Here is a 20,328-nt window from a genome sequence, read left to right on the forward strand (position 1 = left end):
TGATCTAAATCTAGAATTAACCCGTTTGACACAGCGATACAGAATCAAGCAACATGTGGTGCGTTGAGGTAAATACCAGTCTCTCACGGGCCATCTGCAGGAAGGATAATCCTCGTTAGGAGATTAGAGACGGAGAGAGACGCTGGGAGAGAGGAGTGTTTTTACTGTGGACGGAGCCGTGGCGTCTCTGGATTCTTCAAAGTTTGTTTAGATCTAGTCGACACATCTCTGGGGGCTTTATTTTGAAGGACGTGGAGCTGAGAAAACTTCAGTGATGAGGAAGACTACAAGCTGAACATGAAGAGCCCATGAGGGAGTATGTGGAGTTTTTCTTCAGGAGGATGTTTGTGAAGGAGAAGTGGTTGTGAGTTTGACGACGATGTGACGCTCTCTGTGGACAACAGTGAGAAAGGGTCGAGTGATTTTTATTTTGTGTAGAGAGAGAGAGAGGTTTGGTGGAGCTACTTTAAAACTTGAACCCAGATGACTTTCAATGTTTATCCTTTTAAATTAAGCAAAAAGAATCATTAAAAGGCTGAAAACTCGACATTACTGTTTGAGAGGACTTTTATTTTGAAGGGCTTTCTGGAACTAAAGGATGCTGTTTGGACTTTTATTGTAAAAAGGAGCTTTTATTATGAAGGGTTTCATATTCCCTTCGACTTTTCCTCTGAAAGGCATCTTTTTGTCCTGAGCCATGATTTCCTACGTGGATTGTTTGGGTGGCGAGGGGGCGGGGCCTGGTGTGGCGTCCCGCTGCTGGAACAAAGACCACGAAGAAGACCTAGATGAGCTAATTCCACGAAAGATGGCTGCCCTGCAGCCAAAGACAGAGGGAAGCCTACGCCGCCGCCTCCTCAGCGCCAAAATCTACCAACAGCACAGTGCCATTCTGAACGCCAGCGGCGCCGGACGACCGGGGACGCCTACAGGTGAACTAAAGCTCCACCCACCTCACCTGCAGTATCCGGGAAACAGTCCGTGGTCACTCCGCCAGCAGCTGCCGCCACACCCCCACGTCCACCCCTCTCTGACCCCAGAGGCTCATGGGAAACTCTTTTTCACTCCAGAGGTTTATGGGAAAGCCAGCGCCCAGGCTCCACCCCCTCAGCTGCAGCGCCCCACCTGCCCAGTCCTCTCACCAAGATACCGGACCGGCTCAGTCCCGCCCACTCCAGAGCCCCGGCCCGGCTACACGCTGCCCATCCCCTCCCCCCTCAGCGCCTCACCCCCCTTCAAAGAGCCAGAGGTGCCCCCGCAGTACCGTTACAAGCCCAGCAGGAGGCGCAAGACAGCATTCCTACGCTTCAGACTACGCAGGGGGAGGAGCTCTGGGCGGGAGGCCACACAGACCACGCCCCTCCTGTGTAAAGGTATGATGACTTGTTACACAGGCCACGCCCCTCCCTTATATTTCCTCCATAAATAAAATCCTTTGTATTTTCGCATGTATAGCAAAGTTTTTAGTAGTTAAAGTCTAAGGTAGAGGGTACATACTTACATAAAGCACTTACTAGGATTATTAGGGTACTTCATCTCCACAGGAGTGGTCTTCTAATTTAGTCCTAAATGGTCCCGTTTTACATGGATTTGGCCTTTAATGGTCCGTTCTCTAACCACTGTAGATCAGCTCGGTCCTGTATGCGGCCTCAGCTCGTTCACTTCAGCTCTGCTAGGCCTTGGACGTTTAAAGCTCCCTGATTGGCTCTTCCTTTGCCCTGATGATCCCTCATTGGCTTCCTGTGCTCTCAGACGGCTTCTGTTGAAACTCATTGGTCTTACATGAATCTGGTTTGTTTGCCTGGTTTTGGTTCTGAATGATCCGGGGTTACTTTCTTTGGCTCTGCGAGGCCGTCAGTGGTTCCTGCTCTTATTGGTCTTATTGATGTTACCTTCTCACCAGACAAGACTTTAGCGCAAACAAGCTATATGTGGCTAGCTGCTAGTTAGCTTCTACATCCATGGGTAACTCAGCTAAATATGGCTACCTCTTAGCCACCTGCTACATCCACGATAACCAAAATTAATGTAGCTATCTGTTAGCCACCTGCTACATCCACGATAACCAAAATTAATGTAGCTATCTGTTAGCCACCTGCTACATTCATGAGTAACCAAACTAAATGTGGCTACCTGTTAGCCACCTGCTACATCCACAAGTAACCTAAACTAAATATGGTTACCTGTTAGCCACCTGCTACATTCATGAGTTTCTCAGCTAAATGTGGCTGGTTGTTAGCATCCTGCTACATCTATGAGTAACCAAACTAAATGTGGATAGCTGTTAGCCACCTGCTTCATTCAGGAGTAACCAAGCAAAATGTGGCTACCCATTAGCCACCTGATACATCCATGAGTAACCAAGCTAAATGTTGCTAGCTGTTAGCATCCTGCTACATTCATGGGGAAGTCAGCTAAATGTGGCTAGCTGTTAGCATCCTGCTACATCCATGGGGAAGTCAGCTAAATGTGGCTAGCTGTTAGCCACATACTACATCCATAAGTTACCAAGCTAAATGTTGCTAGCTGTCAGCATCCTGCTACATTCATGGGGAAGTCAGCTAAATGTGGCTAGCTGTTAGCATCCTGCTACATCCATGGGGAAGTCAGCTAAATGTGGCTAGCTGTTAGCATCCTGCTCCATCTATTGTAGCAGTCAGCTCCTCTTTCAGTCAGTGTGATTGTAGTTTGTTTTACAGGACAAGTCATACAGAGATTTGTGTTGTTGCCAAAAATCAGGAAGTTGCTCCTCCATTTCTGACATCTAACTTCATGCTACACTGTCACCACCATGGAGGAGTCTGTTTTGCTTCCTCCTTCCGCTAGCTTGCTTTCTGATTGGCTGTTGGTCTATTCCATGTGACAATATAGACTTGTGTGCTGTAAAAACAGGATACCTAGTAATACGCCAAGTAGTGTCGATACTAAAATACAAGAAGAAGAAGAAGAAGAAGAGTACACCTGACAGTAAAGACTGAACATGATTAATCTTTCAAATTGCAGAGGATGGTCCTCTCCAAAGTTGAGGCAATAATGGAACACAGCGGTCCATGATTCAGACCAGATTAACCAGACTCGAGGTGTGAAGAAGTCCTACAAATCTGGGACTGAGACTACTCTGATCCCTGAATTAACACGGTTTCTGTGATCCTTTTCCTCAGTATTACCTCATAGATATCTGACTCTTTCTAGCTGCTGCTGTCTGGCTTTTAAACAGCTCCTCTGGCTCACTGATAAATGTAATGGTCATATTTTCCCTGTCTTAGATGGTTCTGCTGACTGCTTTAGTCCATCATATCAGGACAGTATTGACGCTAGCTTTCACCTGTGCTTTACCTTCCTGTGTTAGACGGTGAAAGCCCTTCTTTAGCTGCTTCATGGCTGTCTCTCCACATGTAAATGAGAGCAGTGAGACGGCTTGTTTCTGCCTGCAGATCTGTAAAACTCTGCCTCAGTCTCATCAATAATGTATACCAGCTCCAGTTAGACATAACTGATAAAAACACTGACGGGTCCTCGTCTCCTGGTTCGGCCCTAATGATCTCCCCTGTGTGGTAATCTCCTGTGTGTGGGTGTGAGCGGGGATTAGCTGCAGCCATACGCTACGCTAATGGCTTATTCCTCTAATAACAGATGTACTGGCTTTACCAAGCAACAGCTGCTACCTGTTAGCTGCTACCTGTTAGCATGGTCTGCTAGCTTCGCCCACACGTCTGTGATTGGTTGACCTGAGGGTTTGTTTTGTTTAGTCACTGTTGTGTTACGGAGATGCTGCAGCCAGATGCTGATTCTCCTGTTAGACATCAGAGTAACAGCCTCTTCTGTCGCTCAGATCTCTGTTGAACATCTCTTTATAAAAACAGTGTCTCTATGATAGCGTGGCCTACTTACTGTCCCATTAATGAAATTAATTAAAACAGTGGGGAAGTGACGACAGACAGACGGATGGACGGACAGGCCGTCAGGAATGAAGACAGAAGTAATTAGCTGCTCCACTGGCCCAGATCGCTGGCACACTTACAAACTGGAACTGTCCCAGTTTATCCTCAAACTACATCAACGTCCAATAATGTGGAAGTAAAAGGAAAGTTAGGAAACCTTTGCCACGACTTTGGGCCTTTTTGACCGAAGAATCAACTTCAGCTGGACTTGGAGTACATAATTCTGATTTAATCTAAAGTTACCATTAATATGACCAAAAATAATCTCAAATTCATCCTGACATGTGGCAGGCTCCTGGCAGACAATGCATCAAACATCAGAGAATGTTTGTTAGAAGGATGGAAAGCATGGCGCCGTCCACACTTTTTTGACATCAAATTCAAAAAGAGCTGACGTTTGTCATCCTTCAGATGTTTCAGTGTCAACATCTGATGTGATTTTTATGTTCTGTTGTGAAACAAATATGGATTTATGAGATTTGACAATCATTGTTTTTATTTACATCTTTGAAACTGAGAAGTTTCAGAAATGTTTACAGAGTAACTAAAGCCAGAGTTTGATGTAGAGAGTAACTAAAGCCAGAGTTTGATTTAGAGAGTAACTAAAGCCAGAGTTTGATTTAGAGAGTAACTAAAGCCAGAGTTTAATGTAGAGAGTAACTAGGCCAGAGTTTGACGTAGAGAATAAGTAAAGCCAGAGTTTGATGTAGAGAGTAAGTAAAGCCAGAGTTTAATGTAGAGAGTAACTAAAGCCAGAGTTTGACGTAGAGAATAAGTAAAGCCAGAGTTTAATGTAGAGAGTAACTAAAGCCAGAGTTTGATTTAGAGAGTAACTAAAGCCAGAGTTTGATTTAGAGAGTAACTAAAGCCAGAGTTTGATGTGGAGAGTAACTAAAGCCAGAGTTTGATTTAAAGAGTAACTAAAGCCAGAGTTTGATTTAGAGAGTAACTAAAGCCAGAGTTTGATGTGGAGAGTAACTAAAGCCAGAGTTTGATTTAAAGAGTAACTAAAGCCAGAGTTTGATTTAGAGAGTAACTAAAGTCAGAGTTTGATTTAGAGAGTAAGTAAAGCCAGAGTTTGATTTAGAGAGTAAGTAAAGCCAGAGTTTGATTTAGAGAGTAACTAAAGCCAGAGTTTGATTTAAAGAGTAACTAAAGCCAGAGTTTGATTTAGAGAGTAACTAAAGCCAGAGTTTGATTTAGAGAGTAAGAAAAGCCAGAGTTTGATTTAGAGAGTAAGTAAAGCCAGAGTTTGATTTAGAGAGTAACTAAAACCAGAGTTTGATTTAGAGAGTAACTAAAGCCAGAGTTTGATTTAGAGAGTAAGTAAAGCCAGAGTTTGATTTAGAGAGTAAGTAAAGCCAGAGTTTGATTTAGAGAGTAACTAAAGCCAGAGTTTGATTTAAAGAGTAACTAAAGCCAGAGTTTGATTTAGAGAGTAACTAAAGCCAGAGTTTGATTTAGAGAGTAAGTAAAGCCAGAGTTTGATTTAGAGAGTAAGTAAAGCCAGAGTTTGATTTAGAGAGTAACTAAAGCCAGAGTTTGATTTAAAGAGTAACTAAAGCCAGAGTTTGATTTAGAGAGTAACTAAAGCCAGAGTTTGATTTAGAGAGTAAGTAAAGCCAGAGTTTGATTTAGAGAGTAACTAAAGCCAGAGTTTGATTTAGAGAGTAAGTAAAGCCAGAGTTTGATTTAGAGAGTAACTAAAGCCAGAGTTTAATGTAGAGAGTAACTAGGCCAGAGTTTGACGTAGAGAATAAGTAAAGCCAGAGTTTGATGTAGAGAGTAAGTAAAGCCAGAGTTTAATGTAGAGAGTAACTAAAGCCAGAGTTTGACGTAGAGAATAAGTAAAGCCAGAGTTTAATGTAGAGAGTAACTAAAGCCAGAGTTTGATTTAGAGAGTAACTAAAGCCAGAGTTTGATTTAGAGAGTAACTAAAGCCAGAGTTTGATGTGGAGAGTAACTAAAGCCAGAGTTTGATTTAAAGAGTAACTAAAGCCAGAGTTTGATTTAGAGGGTAACTAAAGCCAGAGTTTGATGTGGAGAGTAACTAAAGCCAGAGTTTGATTTAAAGAGTAACTAAAGCCAGAGTTTGATTTAGAGAGTAACTAAAGCCAGAGTTTGATTTAGAGAGTAAGTAAAGCCAGAGTTTGATTTAGAGAGTAACTAAAGCCAGAGTTTGATTTAGAGAGTAACTAAAGCCAGAGTTTGATTTAGAGAGTAACTAAAGCCAGAGTTTGATTTAGAGAGTAACTAAAGCCAGAGTTTGATTTAGAGAGTAAGAAAAGCCAGAGTTTGATTTAGAGAGTAAGTAAAGCCAGAGTTTGATTTAGAGAGTAACTAAAACCAGAGTTTGATTTAGAGAGTAACTAAAGCCAGAGTTTGATTTAGAGAGTAAGTAAAGCCAGAGTTTGATGTAGAGAGTAAGTAAAGCCAGAGTTTGATTTAGAGAGTAACTAAAGCCAGAGTTTGAGTTAAAGAGTAACTAAAGCCAGAGTTTGATTTAGAGAGTAACTAAAGCCAGAGTTTGATTTAGAGAGTAAGTAAAGCCAGAGTTTGATTTAGAGAGTAAGTAAAGCCAGAGTTTGATTTAGAGAGTAACTAAAGCCAGAGTTTGATTTAAAGAGTAACTAAAGCCAGAGTTTGATTTAGAGAGTAACTAAAGCCAGAGTTTGATTTAGAGAGTAAAGCCAGAGTTTGATTTAGAGAGTAACTAAAGCCAGAGTTTGATTTTAAAGAGTAACTAAAGCCAGAGTTTGATTTATAGAGTAACTAAAGCCAGAGTTTGATTTAGAGAGTAAAGCCAGAGTTTGATTTAGAGAGTAACTAAAGCCAGAGTTTGATTTAAAGAGTAACTAAAGCCAGAGTTTGATTTAGAGAGTAACTAAAGCCAGAGTTTGATTTAGAGAGTAAGAAAAGCCAGAGTTTGATTTAGAGAGTAAGTAAAGCCAGAGTTTGATTTAGAGAGTAACTAAAACCAGAGTTTGATTTAGAGAGTAACTAAAGCCAGAGTACGGTTAAAGAGTAGCTAAAGCCGGAGTTTGATTTAGAGAGTAACTAAAACCAGAGTTTGATTTAGAGAGTAACTAAAGCCAGAGTTTGATTTAGAGAGTAAGTAAAGCCAGAGTTTGATTTAGAGAGTAACTAAAGCCAGAGTTCGGTTAAAGAGTAGCTAAAGCCGGAGTTTGATTTAAAGAGTAACTAAAGCCAGAGTTTGACGGAGAGAGTAAGAAAAGCCAGAGTTTGATGTAGAGAGTAACTAAAGCCAGAGTTTGATTTACAGAGTAACTAAAGCCAGAGTTTGACGTAGAGAGTAAGAAAAGCCAGAGTTTGATGTAGAGAGTAACTAAAGCCAGAGTTTGATTTAGAGAGTAACTAAAGCCAGAGTTTGATGTAGAGAGTAATTAAAGCCAGAGTTTGATGTAGAGAGTAACTTAAGCCAGAGTTTGATGTAGAGAGTAACTTAAGCCAGAGTTTGATGTAGAGAGTAACTAAAGCCAGAGTTTGATTTAGAGAGTAAGTAAAGCCAGAGTTTGATTTAGAGAGTAACTAAAGCCAGAGTTTGATTTAGAGAGTAACTAAAGCCAGAGTTTGATTTAAAGAGTAACTAAAGCCAGAGTTTGATTTACAGAGTAACTAAAGCCAGAGTTTGACGTAGAGAGTAAGAAAAGCCAGAGTTTGATGTAGAGAGTAACTAAAGCCAGAGTTTGATTTAGAGAGTAACTAAAGCCAGAGTTTGATGTAGAGAGTAACTAAAGCCAGAGTTTGATTTAGAGAGTAACTAAAGCCAGAGTTTGATTTAGAGAGTAACTAAAGCCAGAGTTCGGTTAAAGAGTAGCTAAAGCCGGAGTTTGATTTAGAGAGTAACTAAAGCCAGAGTTCGGTTAAAGAGTAGCTTAAGCCGGAGTTTGATTTAGAGAGTAACTAAAACCAGAGTTTGATTTAGAGAGTAACTAAAGCCAGAGTTTGATTTAGAGAGTAACTAAAGTCAGAGTTTGATTTAGAGAGTAACTAAAGCCAGAGTTTGATTTAGAGAGTAACTAAAGCCAGAGTTTGATTTAGAGAGTAACTAAAGCCAGAGTTTGATTTAGAGAGTAACTAAAGTCAGAGTTTGATTTAGAGAGTAACTAAAGCCAGAGTTTGATTTAGAGAGTAACTAAAGCCAGAGTTTGATTTAGAGAGTAACTAAAGCCAGAGTTTGATTTAGAGAGTAACTAAAGCCAGAGATTGATTTAAAGAGTAACTAAAGTCAGAGTTTGATTTAGAGAGTAACTAAAGCCAGAGTTTGATTTAGAGAGTAACTAAAGCCAGAGTTTGATTTAGAGAGTAACTAAAGCCAGAGTTTGATTTAGAGAGTAACTAAAGCCAGAGTTTGATTTAGAGAGTAACTAAAGTCAGAGTTTGATTTAGAGAGTAACTAAAGCCAGAGTTTGATTTAGAGAGTAACTAAAGCCAGAGTTTGATTTAGAGAGTAACTAAAGCCAGAGTTTGATGTAGAGAGTAACTAAAGCCAGAGTTCGGTTAAAGAGTAGCTTAAGCCGGAGTTAGATTTAAAGAGTAACTAAAGCCAGAGTTCGATGTTGAGAGTAACTAAAGCCAGAGTTTGATTTACAGAGTAACTAAAGCCAGAGTTTGACGTAGAGAGTAAGAAAAGCCAGAGTTTGACGTAGAGAGTAACTAAAGCCAGAGTTTGATTTAGAGAGTAACTAAAGCCAGAGTTTGATGTAGAGAGTAATTAAAGCCAGAGTTTGATGTAGAGAGTAACTTAAGCCAGAGTTTGATGTAGAGAGTAACTTAAGCCAGAGTTTGATGTAGAGAGTAACTTAAGCCAGAGTTTGATGTAGAGAGTAAGTAAAGCCAGAGTTTGATTTAGAGAGTAACTAAAGCCAGAGTTTGATTTAGAGAGTAAGTAAAGCCAGAGTTTGATTTAGAGAGTAACTAAAGCCAGAGTTTGATTTAGAGAGTAACTAAAGCCAGAGTTTGATGTAGAGAGTAACTAAAGCCAGAGTTCGGTTAAAGAGTAGCTAAAGCCGGAGTTTGATTTAGAGAGTAACTAAAACCAGAGTTTGATTTAGAGAGTAAGTAAAGCCAGAGTTTGATTTAGAGAGTAACTAAAGCCAGAGTTCGGTTAAAGAGTAGCTAAAGCCGGAGTTTGATTTAAAGAGTAACTAAAGCCAGAGTTTGACGTAGAGAGTAAGAAAAGCCAGAGTTTGATGTAGAGAGTAACTAAAGCCAGAGTTTGATTTACAGAGTAACTAAAGCCAGAGTTTGACGTAGAGAGTAAGAAAAGCCAGAGTTTGATGTAGAGAGTAACTAAAGCCAGAGTTTGATTTAGAGAGTAACTAAAGCCAGAGTTTGATGTAGAGAGTAATTAAAGCCAGAGTTTGATGTAGAGAGTAACTTAAGCCAGAGTTTGATGTAGAGAGTAACTTAAGCCAGAGTTTGATGTAGAGAGTAACTTAAGCCAGAGTTTGATGTAGAGAGTAACTAAAGTCAGAGTTTGATTTAGAGAGTAACTAAAGCCAGAGTTTGATTTAAGGAGTAACTAAAGCCAGAGTTTGATGTAGAGAGTAACTAAAGCCAGAGTTCGGTTAAAGAGTAGCTTAAGCCGGAGTTTGATTTAGAGAGTAACTAAAACCAGAGTTTGATTTAGAGAGTAACTAAAGCCAGAGTTTGATTTAGAGAGTAACTAAAGCCAGAGTTTGATTTAGAGAGTAACTAAAGCCAGAGTTTGATTTAGAGAGTAACTAAAGTCAGAGTTTGATTTAGAGAGTAACTAAAGCCAGAGTTTGATTTAGAGAGTAACTAAAGCCAGAGTTTGATTTAGAGAGTAACTAAAGCCAGAGTTTGATTTAGAGAGTAACTAAAGCCAGAGTTTGATTTAGAGAGTAACTAAAGTCAGAGTTTGATTTAGAGAGTAACTAAAGCCAGAGTTTGATTTAGAGAGTAACTAAAGCCAGAGTTTGATTTAGAGAGTAACTAAAGCCAGAGATTGATTTAAAGAGTAACTAAAGTCAGAGTTTGATTTAGAGAGTAACTAAAGCCAGAGTTTGATTTAGAGAGTAACTAAAGCCAGAGTTTGATTTAGAGAGTAACTAAAGCCAGAGTTCGGTTAAAGAGTAGCTTAAGCCGGAGTTAGATTTAAAGAGTAACTAAAGCCAGAGTTTGATTTAGAGAGTAACTAAAGCCAGAGTTTGATTTAGAGAGTAACTAAAGCCAGAGTTTGATGTAGAGAGTAACTAAAGCCAGAGTTCGGTTAAAGAGTAGCTTAAGCCGGAGTTAGATTTAAAGAGTAACTAAAGCCAGAGTTTGATGTTGAGAGTAACTAAAGCCAGAGTTTGATTTTATCCACTGTAGAATTCCAAAGACTGCCTTAGATGATGTCATTTCCTCTATGGACTCTTGGCCAACGATACTTCATTACCCACAATCTCTGTTGCCACAGCCTTGTCTCTGATTGGTTGGTCATAAATTTTGGTGTTATTATTGAAGTTAATGACTCCTACTGATCAAAAGGACTAAATACACAGAAACAGAAGTATAAAGGACTCTGAGGGGTCAGCGTTTCTTCTACGACTACTGCACCAGACTAGACCCTCCAAGGGAACAGTCTCCCTTCCAGGACCTTAGGGACCTTCTCACGTTGTTTCTATTCTTCTTAAAGATCTATGGAAGGACCGCAATGACTCCAGGACCTTTCCTGTATTAAACCAGGCGAGTGGCTGCTATGGCGAGGGTCTGGAATGTCCTCGCCGTGGTTAGGCGTCCTCTCTGATAGAAAGTGGAGAACAAAGAGACTGGAGGATGAGCGCGCTCAGTCTCAGTTATTATTCTCTTTCTTCATCCCTTCATCCTCTGGTCTCTGTGGTGCTGCAGTGTTTGGGGGTAACCTTCATCACCTGGTGACACACATGAAGGACGACCACGTGGGCTGGCTTCCTGCCAGCGTGGCGTGTGTCTCAAAGAAAGAGAGAGGGAGAGAGGGGCGAGCAAGATAAAGAGAGGGAGGTGGGAGGAGAGAGAGAGAGAGAGAGAGGAAGAGGAGTGGGAGGAGAGCGGCGTTGCAGCGAGAGGAGCTGCATTAGTGCTGCTGCTCCATCTGCTGCAGCCTCGCCGCCGCCGTCTCTCTCTGTGTCAGTGTGACTGTGGCGTCGTCATGGTGCTGATCGGAGCGGCCATCAAATCAGTCCTCAAATACCTGAACAGGAGCAGAGGTGAGTCTGTGATTATGTTTCTGATGATTTACATCTGAGCAGCTGGGCGAGCGACCATCACTCACTACAGAGAGAGAGAGAGAGAGCGAGAGAGAGGGAGAGAGAAGTTGACCTCATTAAATGATGCGCTCTGATTGGCTGGCACAGCTGCAGCACCTGTCTACATCAGAGCTCCAGGTGTGTGTAAAGGCAGGTAACCATAGCAACAATACAAACAGCTTTTTCAAGAAGTCCTGGAATTTTTCTAAGGCTCATTTCCACTGGTGCAGAGGTCACTGATTCTGTCCAGGCTTCACTGACCCCAAGGACTTCCTTCAAGGCTTACGTTGTATTTCCAGGACCTCATAAAGGATCCTGGAACTTTGTCAAGGAGCATTCAAGGATCAGTGTACATGTTTCAGGGAATGTTTCAGACCCCTGGAGGATCCTGGAGCCTTACTGAAGACAAGTTGAACTGTTGGTCCATTTTCAAGGACCATTTCAGCTTCTGCAAAAACTGCTCATTCTTCTCAAGGATCCTTAAATGACGCCGAAAGGACTTCCTTTACGGCTTTCTTAGCATTCCCAGTACCTGACATGGGACCCTTGAGCTTCCTCAGGGAACATTCAAGGCTTCCTAGATATGCCTGGTTTCTTTCCAAGGTCCCACAGAATTCTTTGGGCCCCTAGAGGACCCTGGGGCCTCTTTAGGATGGACCAAAAGTTCAAGTTATCTTCAAAGACTTCTGGAATGTTTCCAAGAACCATTTGGGGCTTCTGTAGGACCAAGCTTGACCTTCTGGTCTCAAAGACTCCTGGAAACTTTTCATAGAGCTTGAGTGCCACCCTTGAATATCATGTGACCCCCAGAGACCTCTGGAGAACCCTTCCAGAACCATTTCTAAAGAAAACCAAAGAAGACAGCTTATCTAAGGAGTCCTGGGATCATTCAAGGACCATTTCAGCTTCTGCAAAGGTTGCTTATTCTTCTTCTCAAGGCTAATTGAACGACCCCAAGGACTTCCTCCAAGGCTTGCTTAAATTCCCCATTCCTCATACTTTCTCAAGGAGCATTCAAGGCTTCTTGAATATGTCTACCCTTTTCAAGGAATACCCTATTTTAACTTCTGCAAAGGCTGTTAATTCTTCTCAAGGCCCCTTCAGTGACCCCAAGTACTTCCTTTAAAGCTTCTTTAGCCTCATGAATGACCCTGGAAATTTCTCAAGGAGAATTCAAGGCTTCTTAAAAGTAGTCTGGTGTCTTTTCAAGGTGCATTTTGAGCTCCTGGAGGACCCCGCTTGAGCTTCTGGTCTCAAAGACACCTGGAAACTTTCCATAGAGCTTGAGGGCCACCCCTGAACTCTTCCAGGACCATACAGGCCTCTTGGTAGGTCGCTGTTGCCTCTCAAGCACCCTTGGCACCAATTCAAGGACACAGGTGGACTCACTATGCGTGGTTTGATTCTTCATCACCAAGGTATCTCCTTGAGGGTCATGGAAACCTCACATAAGACCTTGATTACTTCTTATGGACACTTAAAAACACTTCCAGGACTCCAGGACTATCCTCCAAGGCAACATGCTTGCAAAAAGTACCAGAAGATTTGCCAAGATGTGCTTTCACGTTCGTTACTGTTTAACCATCATCGATCATAAAATTGCTCAAAAACCTGCAATAAAAACAGGGCGTTGCTGCAAATATTGCACCAATAATCAATGAGCTTCTGCTGCTTTCACACCTGGATCGAACCTGTAAGACAAAGAGAAAACATGAGTCATTAAAGTGGTTTTATATTCTCTCTGTGCAGTGATATCAATGATTAATGTGATTGTTCATGGATGCTGATTGGCTGATTTATTGATCACTCATCATTGCTTATTGATGAGCTTCTCTTTCACAGCTCAGAGCTCTGTGCATGCCTGATGTGTTTTTGTCTGACGCTTTCACTCAAATTTAGACGTTAAGGGATTAATGAAGTGAATTAAATTGATTAAACTGACTGAATTAGTTCAGGATTAAATCTGACGACAACAGGACCAAAGAGTTTAAATGAATTACTCCTATCTGATTGGCTGCTGTCTCCTCTGGCCACTTTCATACCAGCACTTTCAAACAGTCAAACATCATTGCTGTTTCAACTCAAACAGGAGTCCTAGACTCCAAATAATCATTCTCCAGCTCTTCGTTAAAAATATTCTCCAAATGTTGACTGTTTTCATGTGCAGTTTTTCAGTGCTTCTTCTTCTGTTTTTTTTTTTTTTTTTGGTCAATATTTTATTATCGTTTTCTTGCAGTGTAAACACCTTCTGGCAGTTTTGGTTAAAATTGCCTCTGCAACTTTTTCACTTCCTAGACACTGAATATTTTGTAATTTGTTGATTTGAATAATCAAAGATTTCAGGCAAACTCTTGTTCATTAACTAAATTATGCAAATTTGTTGGAAACATTTGGGCAAGTGGATAGAACATACTCCCTTGTCTAAATGTTGCCAATGTTTTTCTGCAGTATTAAAAATGACTTTCTCACTGTTGTGTTCAAAACTGTTTTTTTTAGTATCTAACGATCAAAGTCAGAATTCTGAGATCAAAGTCAGAATTCAGAGATTAAAGTCAGAATTTTGAGATTAAAGTCAAAATTGTGAGATCAAAGTCAGAATTTTGAGATCAAAGCCAGAACTCTGAGATCAAAGTCAGAATTCTGAGATCAAAGCCAGAATTCTGAGATGGAAGTCAGGATTCTGAGATGGAAGTCAGGATTCTGAGATTAAAGTCTGAATTCTGAGATCAAAGCCAGAATTCTGAGATGGAAGTCAGGATTCTGTGATTAAAGTCTGAATTTTGAGATCAAAGCCAGAATTTAGTGGCCCTTATCCTCATCTGTTGAAATGAGACTGAACTCTTGTGTATGTTGTGCCAGTTTTGACAGAATTCCTCCGTGCAGCTGTGTAATAATGTGCCAACAAGGTCTGACATCTCGATGACATTGACCCCTAAAGTCTTATCATTTCATCCTTGAATCATTGTGAACATTAGGCACAAAGACTCCAGAAAATCACAGGTGTGTCATATATAATCATAAAATAAATATTTTTTAATTCAGACAGTTTGTTGTCTCACGTTAATGTTGGTGAGAAGTTATCAAAGATATTGGGCAGTTTAGTCCGTTCAGTCTCGCTCCTTTGGCTGTTATATTTTTGTATACAATTTCAACAGCGCCTTCTCTCTCTTTTGGGCAAAAATGTGGGGAAATTAAATTCAATTTATTTATTTATTTATTTTTTTACAATTCAGAGAGTAAATTGTTTTATTGCTTTCAGTTGAAATGTTGTCAGTTATGTTGTGCAATTTATATGGTTCCTGCTCTTTCTGTTGGTTGAAAATTCAGTCAAAATGTTGCCAATATTTTTGCTCATTTAAGACAGTTCATTCTTCAGCTTTGGCTGGAAATGCAACTCAAATGGCTCCACATTTTCTTTACAATTTTACCAGAATGTTGCCCAAATGTTGCCAACGTTTTTTGCAATTTAAATAGTGCCTTGTTTATGTTAATCAGCCAAACTTTTCCAAGGTTGTACTGCAATTTCGACAGACTTATTGGCCACCTTGGTAACAACATTGTCACAATGTTGCCAACATTTTTGGTATAGTTTGTTCTCTCTATTTAGGCTGAAATGTTGTCATAGTAATTGTACAGTGTCAAAATATTGTCTCAATGTCGCCAGTGTTGTTGTTTAATTTCAGCAGTGCCTTCTCTATCTTCCAGGTAGAAATATTGCGAGTTTTTCTTGTAATTTAGACAGAACCTTTGCTCTTTTTTTGGTTGAAAATGTTATCCAAATGTTTTCAGTGTTTTAATCTTGTCCAAACGTTGCAAACATAATTGCACATTTTAGACACTGCTCTCTCCTTTGGTTGATTATGACTGCAGATGTGTTTTTATTGTCACCATGGCATCAGAAATAAAAAGCTTGGGGGAACAAATGTTGGATATTTCTTAATTTTGACTGCTAAAATTAATGGGCAAACTTGCACATTTTAATTGTACAAAAACATTGGCAGTGTTTGGAACCAAACTGCTAAAGATGTATTTTTGTAGTTTAGACGTTGTGAAAGACATTAACCTGTCTTCTTCTGTGCTCTTATTCTAGAAAACAGAGGTTATTTTCTTAATGCCTTAATACTTTTAATATCATTGATCGTAGGAATAACAGAGGTGACATCTAACAAACGTGGCATTAAAAAGGATCCCAGTATTAAACGATTGCTTGTTTAACGTATTCTTTAACCTGAATGTCTCCTGGTGTCTGTGGGTGATAAATGGACTAAAGCATCCTCTATAAGAGTCTAAATCTTCCTAACAATTACAGCATTTTTGTGAAATGAGGAAAATTTGGCCATCTCTCCATCTGTCCGTTAAATACGGCGCTCTGCTCTGAGTCTGAGGTGACCTTGAGGAGTGCTGAGAGCTGCAACACTCATCATCACCCATTCTCTCTCTTTGTGAGTCTGAATGAATCTGCTGAAACAAGATTAAACCCTTTCTCTCTCCCCCTCTCTCTCTGCAGCAGGGGACGGGGACAGGAAGTGGTCGGTTCACTACACTACCCACAATCCCCAGCAGGGCCTGGTCTTCATCCCCGGGAAAAGACGATCGGGCAGCGCTGACAATCTGCAAGGTCAGAGGTCAACAAATAAATGTAAACATACCTCAAAGAGAGCTGATCTAGATTAATCTGCTGATTTAAATCCATCAATACTGCCCCCATGGTAACCAGCGGTATAGCAATCAAACGTATAGAGAAGAATCAGCGCCACCAAACATGTTTGTGATAGAACATCTTTTCCATTTCAAAGATTAAATTCAGAGAATTCTGAGATCAAAGCCAGGATTCTGAGATCAAGTCAGAATTCTGAGATCGAAGCCAGGATTCTGTGATCAAAGCCAGAACTCTGAGATCAAAGTCAGAATTCTGATATCAAGTCAAAATTCTTAGAACAAAGAATTCTGAGATCAAAGAATTCTGAGATCAAAGTCAGAATTCTGAGATCAAAGAATTCTGAGATCAAAGTCAGAATTCTGAGATTAAAGGTATTCCTCTGTGCATCCATGTTATAATGTGCCAACAAGGTCTGACATATCAGTGATGTTGGACCCAAATTATAATTATTTCATTCTTGAATTATTGTGAACATTCACACAAAGACTTGAAAGGTTTGTCTTATTGTTCATAAAAACGGTCCAGACTGAAGATTGGCCAAACCATGCTACAGAATATAAAAAAACATTAATCAAGAAAAATGACACATGAAAATACATCTATATATATATATATATATATAACCCTTTATGTCCTTAAATGCAAACATTTCTCCTAAGCATCAGCTCAGCCAGCATTGACTTTGTTCACTATAATCTAATATTATTCATGTCTCTATGTTTATAATTCTGCATAAGGAGTATCTCTAGTCTATCAGGAAGCTCTCCTTTAATTAATCCTCTTTGGGTGTGCTTCCCCTGCAGCCTCTGCTGCTGCTTAAATCAGCCTTTCATTGATCAGTGCTGTGACTTTTCAGGCTTTTATTTTGGTGATTTTAGCTCTCATTGAGCGCTAAGAGGGCAGACTGCTGCAGCACACAGACACTGCAGACTGCATCAGAGCAGCTGCAGTGCCATGGCGCCCCCCGCCTCATTTCACAGACAAAGACCCTCCTGTCATCTCTGATCTATCGATCAGGCTCTATTAATCCTCGATTAACTGATCCATTAGAGGGTCAGCATCATAAAATCACACCTTTATGGCTGATTGGATGATTCCCTGCAGTGAAACTCCAACACCAGAATCAGGACTTTAATCCAGCTCTCATAGTCTAAGATACTGAAGTCACTGATTGGTTATTGGATCATTTATCGGTTATTTATCAGCTCTGTAATCATCATTACCGTCTCATTGTGCAGCATGTAACGGGCTGAGTCAGCATGTTGGACCCGGCAGCTGCCAGCCCCGACCACAGAGCCCATCCTCCTCAGGGCTCGACCAATCAGAGGGCAGCACGAGCCGCAGACGGTGGAGGGACAAAAGCAGGAAGCTGGTGGGTGACTGATGAATATTCATGAAGCTGCAGCAGAGCGCCGACTCTGCTTTAATGATCTGTCACGGTGTTAACCCCCTCAGACGTTTGTCAGCTCATGTTTCTGGTTCTTTCTCTTCCTTCATCTCCTCTCAGAAGTCCACCTTTGTGGACTTGTTCTCTCAGTCTTGCTTTGCAGATTGTCTCAAGTGTTCTGATTGGAGGAGAAAGGTAAACACAGGTAGATTTAGACCAAAGTAGACTAGGAAGAAGTTGACTAACAATCCCCATCACCTTTCATTAACCTAGAAACGATAATAAAATAAGGTACAATAAGATCGGACATGATCCAATAAAACCGGGCGCAACATGAGACCAAATGATCTGATCAAATACAAAACAAAAATATCCTAAAATGTCATGATGGGCTTTAATTTGACTCTGCAGGCTAAGTTAATTTAGCAGCTGTCAGAATCCACCTAGCATGATTTGTTCAGTTAAACTGTGTTTAGCTGGGTAAAACTCGACCCCTAAAGGTAGAGCAGTTTCCCCTCTCTTAGGATGAACCTGGAGATTACCAGTAGTTGTTTTTTATTGTGGCTATTGTGGTTAAATCTGACTACAGCTTTAAATTCAGTTCCGTCAGACTCTGGAGCAGACAACACTAACTTTCTCTGCATGTTTTCAGTCCTCGGTTTTCTCAGATGAAGACGAGAGGTTCATCTTGAACAACACGAGGCCCATGACTCCACTGGTCCTAAACCCCGTCCACGGCACCTCCTCTTGGGACGTCTTTGCCCCGGCCTACGAGCCGACGGTGGACATGGAGATTGAGCTGACGTCTCGGCTCCCGACCCCGGAGGAGAAGATGAGACAGCAGGCAGAGGCTATCAGAGCGGATATTGTCCCTATAAACATAACAGGTCAGTCACTCAAATTAGGACCTGGCTTTGGAGTCTGAAATGGGATTTTACTTCAACTTTCTGTGTTAGAGGTAAATTTGAGGTTTAGCTTCAGCCAAAGGCTGTACATCACTCAAACATTCCCTTTTGTTTCTGTGTTTTTATCCATGTTCTCACTTCAGGGGAGAGTTTTGATCGCCAGGCAAGTTTTCGAAGAACCGCTGGCAACACTGACTCGGTACCTCGACGACCTCGTAACCTGGGGCGGCGAAAGACAGTTACTGGAATACCTGAAGGTGCCAGCCTAAGAAAGGGTAAAATTTCCCTCCAATCAAATCACTTCATCCTCCTCTCATCCCGTTTTTTTAAAGCTATTTTAGACTGGGTGCGTGGTGCCTGTAACGGCTGTGTTTTTGGATCCGAAGTCTGAAAAAACATCATGGACTTGGACCGTGCACACTGGATCTGATGCGTTTTTATTTTTCTTCACTGTGAAAATTTGTAGAATGTGCCAAATAGTTTCGTACTGCAAGTCTGTATCTTCGTCACTCCTTTAAAATCCTGTCGGATCCATCCTGACAGAAAGCTTCATTCAGCATCCATTCGTGCCTCATAGCGCTGATCCACATTGGAGAGATGGAGAGCAACTTTTTAATTCTATCTCTAGCTGGGTTTCCATTACAGTTTTTCGTAAAATAAAAGCAATATTTCTTAAATTTTGATTAAGTACAATTGCGCTTTGAATGCGTTTCCATGGAAGGGATTGGTAAAATCTCATCTCGCGTGAATCTGCTGCAGGGAAGCTTGACGCCCAAAACCTGTTGCGTGTTGGTACGGTTTTGGTTACATCCACAGCGGTTGCCTTGATAATTTTGAAAAAAAGACGAAGGCAACGAATGATAGTTCAGAGGTAAAGTCCGTATGTATAGCAAAAGCCACGTATAAGGGTAGAAGTATGATGTCAAAGTCTCGCCTCTTCTTCTTCTGTCCATCTTGTCTCAGAGAGACTGGTCATGTGACACTGTACGTCACGTCCCGTGACTTGTAAATGTGGAAAAAGTGTTTCCATTACACTTTTGCAATATGTTTCTATAATGAAACGTCTGAAAAACTCCTCATGAAAGCGTAAAAACTTTTTAACGATATTTCAGGATTTTTTCGAAATTCAAGTGTTTCCATTACCAGTTTTTTATTGCACTATTTTGATTTTGCGCGTTTCCAAGTGTAATGGAAACCCAGCTTCTGTTATGAGCTGTGAGTAGCTTACAAACGTACGTCGTTATCTGTTGTATTTCCATAGCTGATATCCACATTACTCCTGCAAACTACGGTGTTTGAAGTGAGGTTTCGGGAGTGGGAGAGAAAAAAAAAAAAGGATGAAAATTTCGGCTTCGGAGTGCAATCTTGATTAGGGCAACATGAGCATGATTTTCCTTTTTAACGTACAAAAAATTCCGATGGAATTATTAGACCCAGTGTGCAAAGGCCTTTACTCTGCACATGAAAGCTCGGATTGCACAAACTGGAGTGTCACCACACCACCAACATGTACCCAGTCTTGAACAGCCATGACAGGACTCCCTTCTGTCCTGTCTCATATATTCTGCCTCTGCTTCCGTCTTCAGCATCCCCAGACTCTTCAATTTCAGCGGGTCTTCCTGGCCAGTTCTCCACCGTGGGTCGACCTGCCTCCTCCTGCTCCTCTGCACACTGGGAGAAGAAAAGAAAGGAAGAGGTGGAGGAGGTGGAGGAGGCGGAGGAGAGGGAGAGGCAAGAGGCCAAGGAGAGGGGGTACTCATTGGGGAGAAGGATCCGAGCCCCTAAAGGAGAGGGGATGTCGAGCCTCATGGCCGCCCTGACCTCCTCACCTCGCTCTAGTTCACTGCAAGACCACAGCTCCTCCTGTGGCTCCTCTTCAGAGTTTCACAGCCTCCCACGTCTGTCCACCAACTCCTCTCTGAACTCCCAGATCAGCTGTAACAGCGTCCCCTACAGGACACTCAGTGCTTCTTCATCCTGCAGCCAGGTCAGTTTAAAAAGAACTGTCACAAATCTACAAGCAGTAAAATCCAGATGTACACACTTAAAGATTCAGCTAGACCACACCCTAATCAAAAAAATATATTTTGAATATATTTTCCCTCTTGACAACCCTGGCGAAGTGTTCTTCTTGCAGCTCATTGGGTGGCACAGTTGACTTGCGAAGGCAAGGATTTATCTG

General features: G+C 41.2%; 1 protein-coding gene across 1 annotated transcript in view; it reads left to right on the forward strand.

Annotated features, from left to right (window-relative positions):
• The first annotated feature begins 697 nt into the window (after positions 1-697).
• The window catches only part of nhsl1a (NHS-like 1a), a 30,631-nt gene continuing 11,000 nt past the window's right edge, over positions 698-20,328 (forward strand). Inside the window, exons 1-6 of the mRNA XM_041782363.1 lie at positions 698-1,373; positions 15,702-15,812; positions 17,093-17,226; positions 17,894-18,128; positions 18,290-18,421; positions 19,742-20,133. Coding sequence (XP_041638297.1) covers positions 698-1,373; positions 15,702-15,812; positions 17,093-17,226; positions 17,894-18,128; positions 18,290-18,421; positions 19,742-20,133 — 1,680 coding nt within the window. The remainder of the gene's footprint in view (positions 1,374-15,701; positions 15,813-17,092; positions 17,227-17,893; positions 18,129-18,289; positions 18,422-19,741; positions 20,134-20,328) is intronic.

This window comes from Cheilinus undulatus, linkage group 24, assembly GCF_018320785.1.
Source record: "Cheilinus undulatus linkage group 24, ASM1832078v1, whole genome shotgun sequence".
NCBI lineage: Eukaryota > Metazoa > Chordata > Actinopteri > Labriformes > Labridae > Cheilinus > Cheilinus undulatus.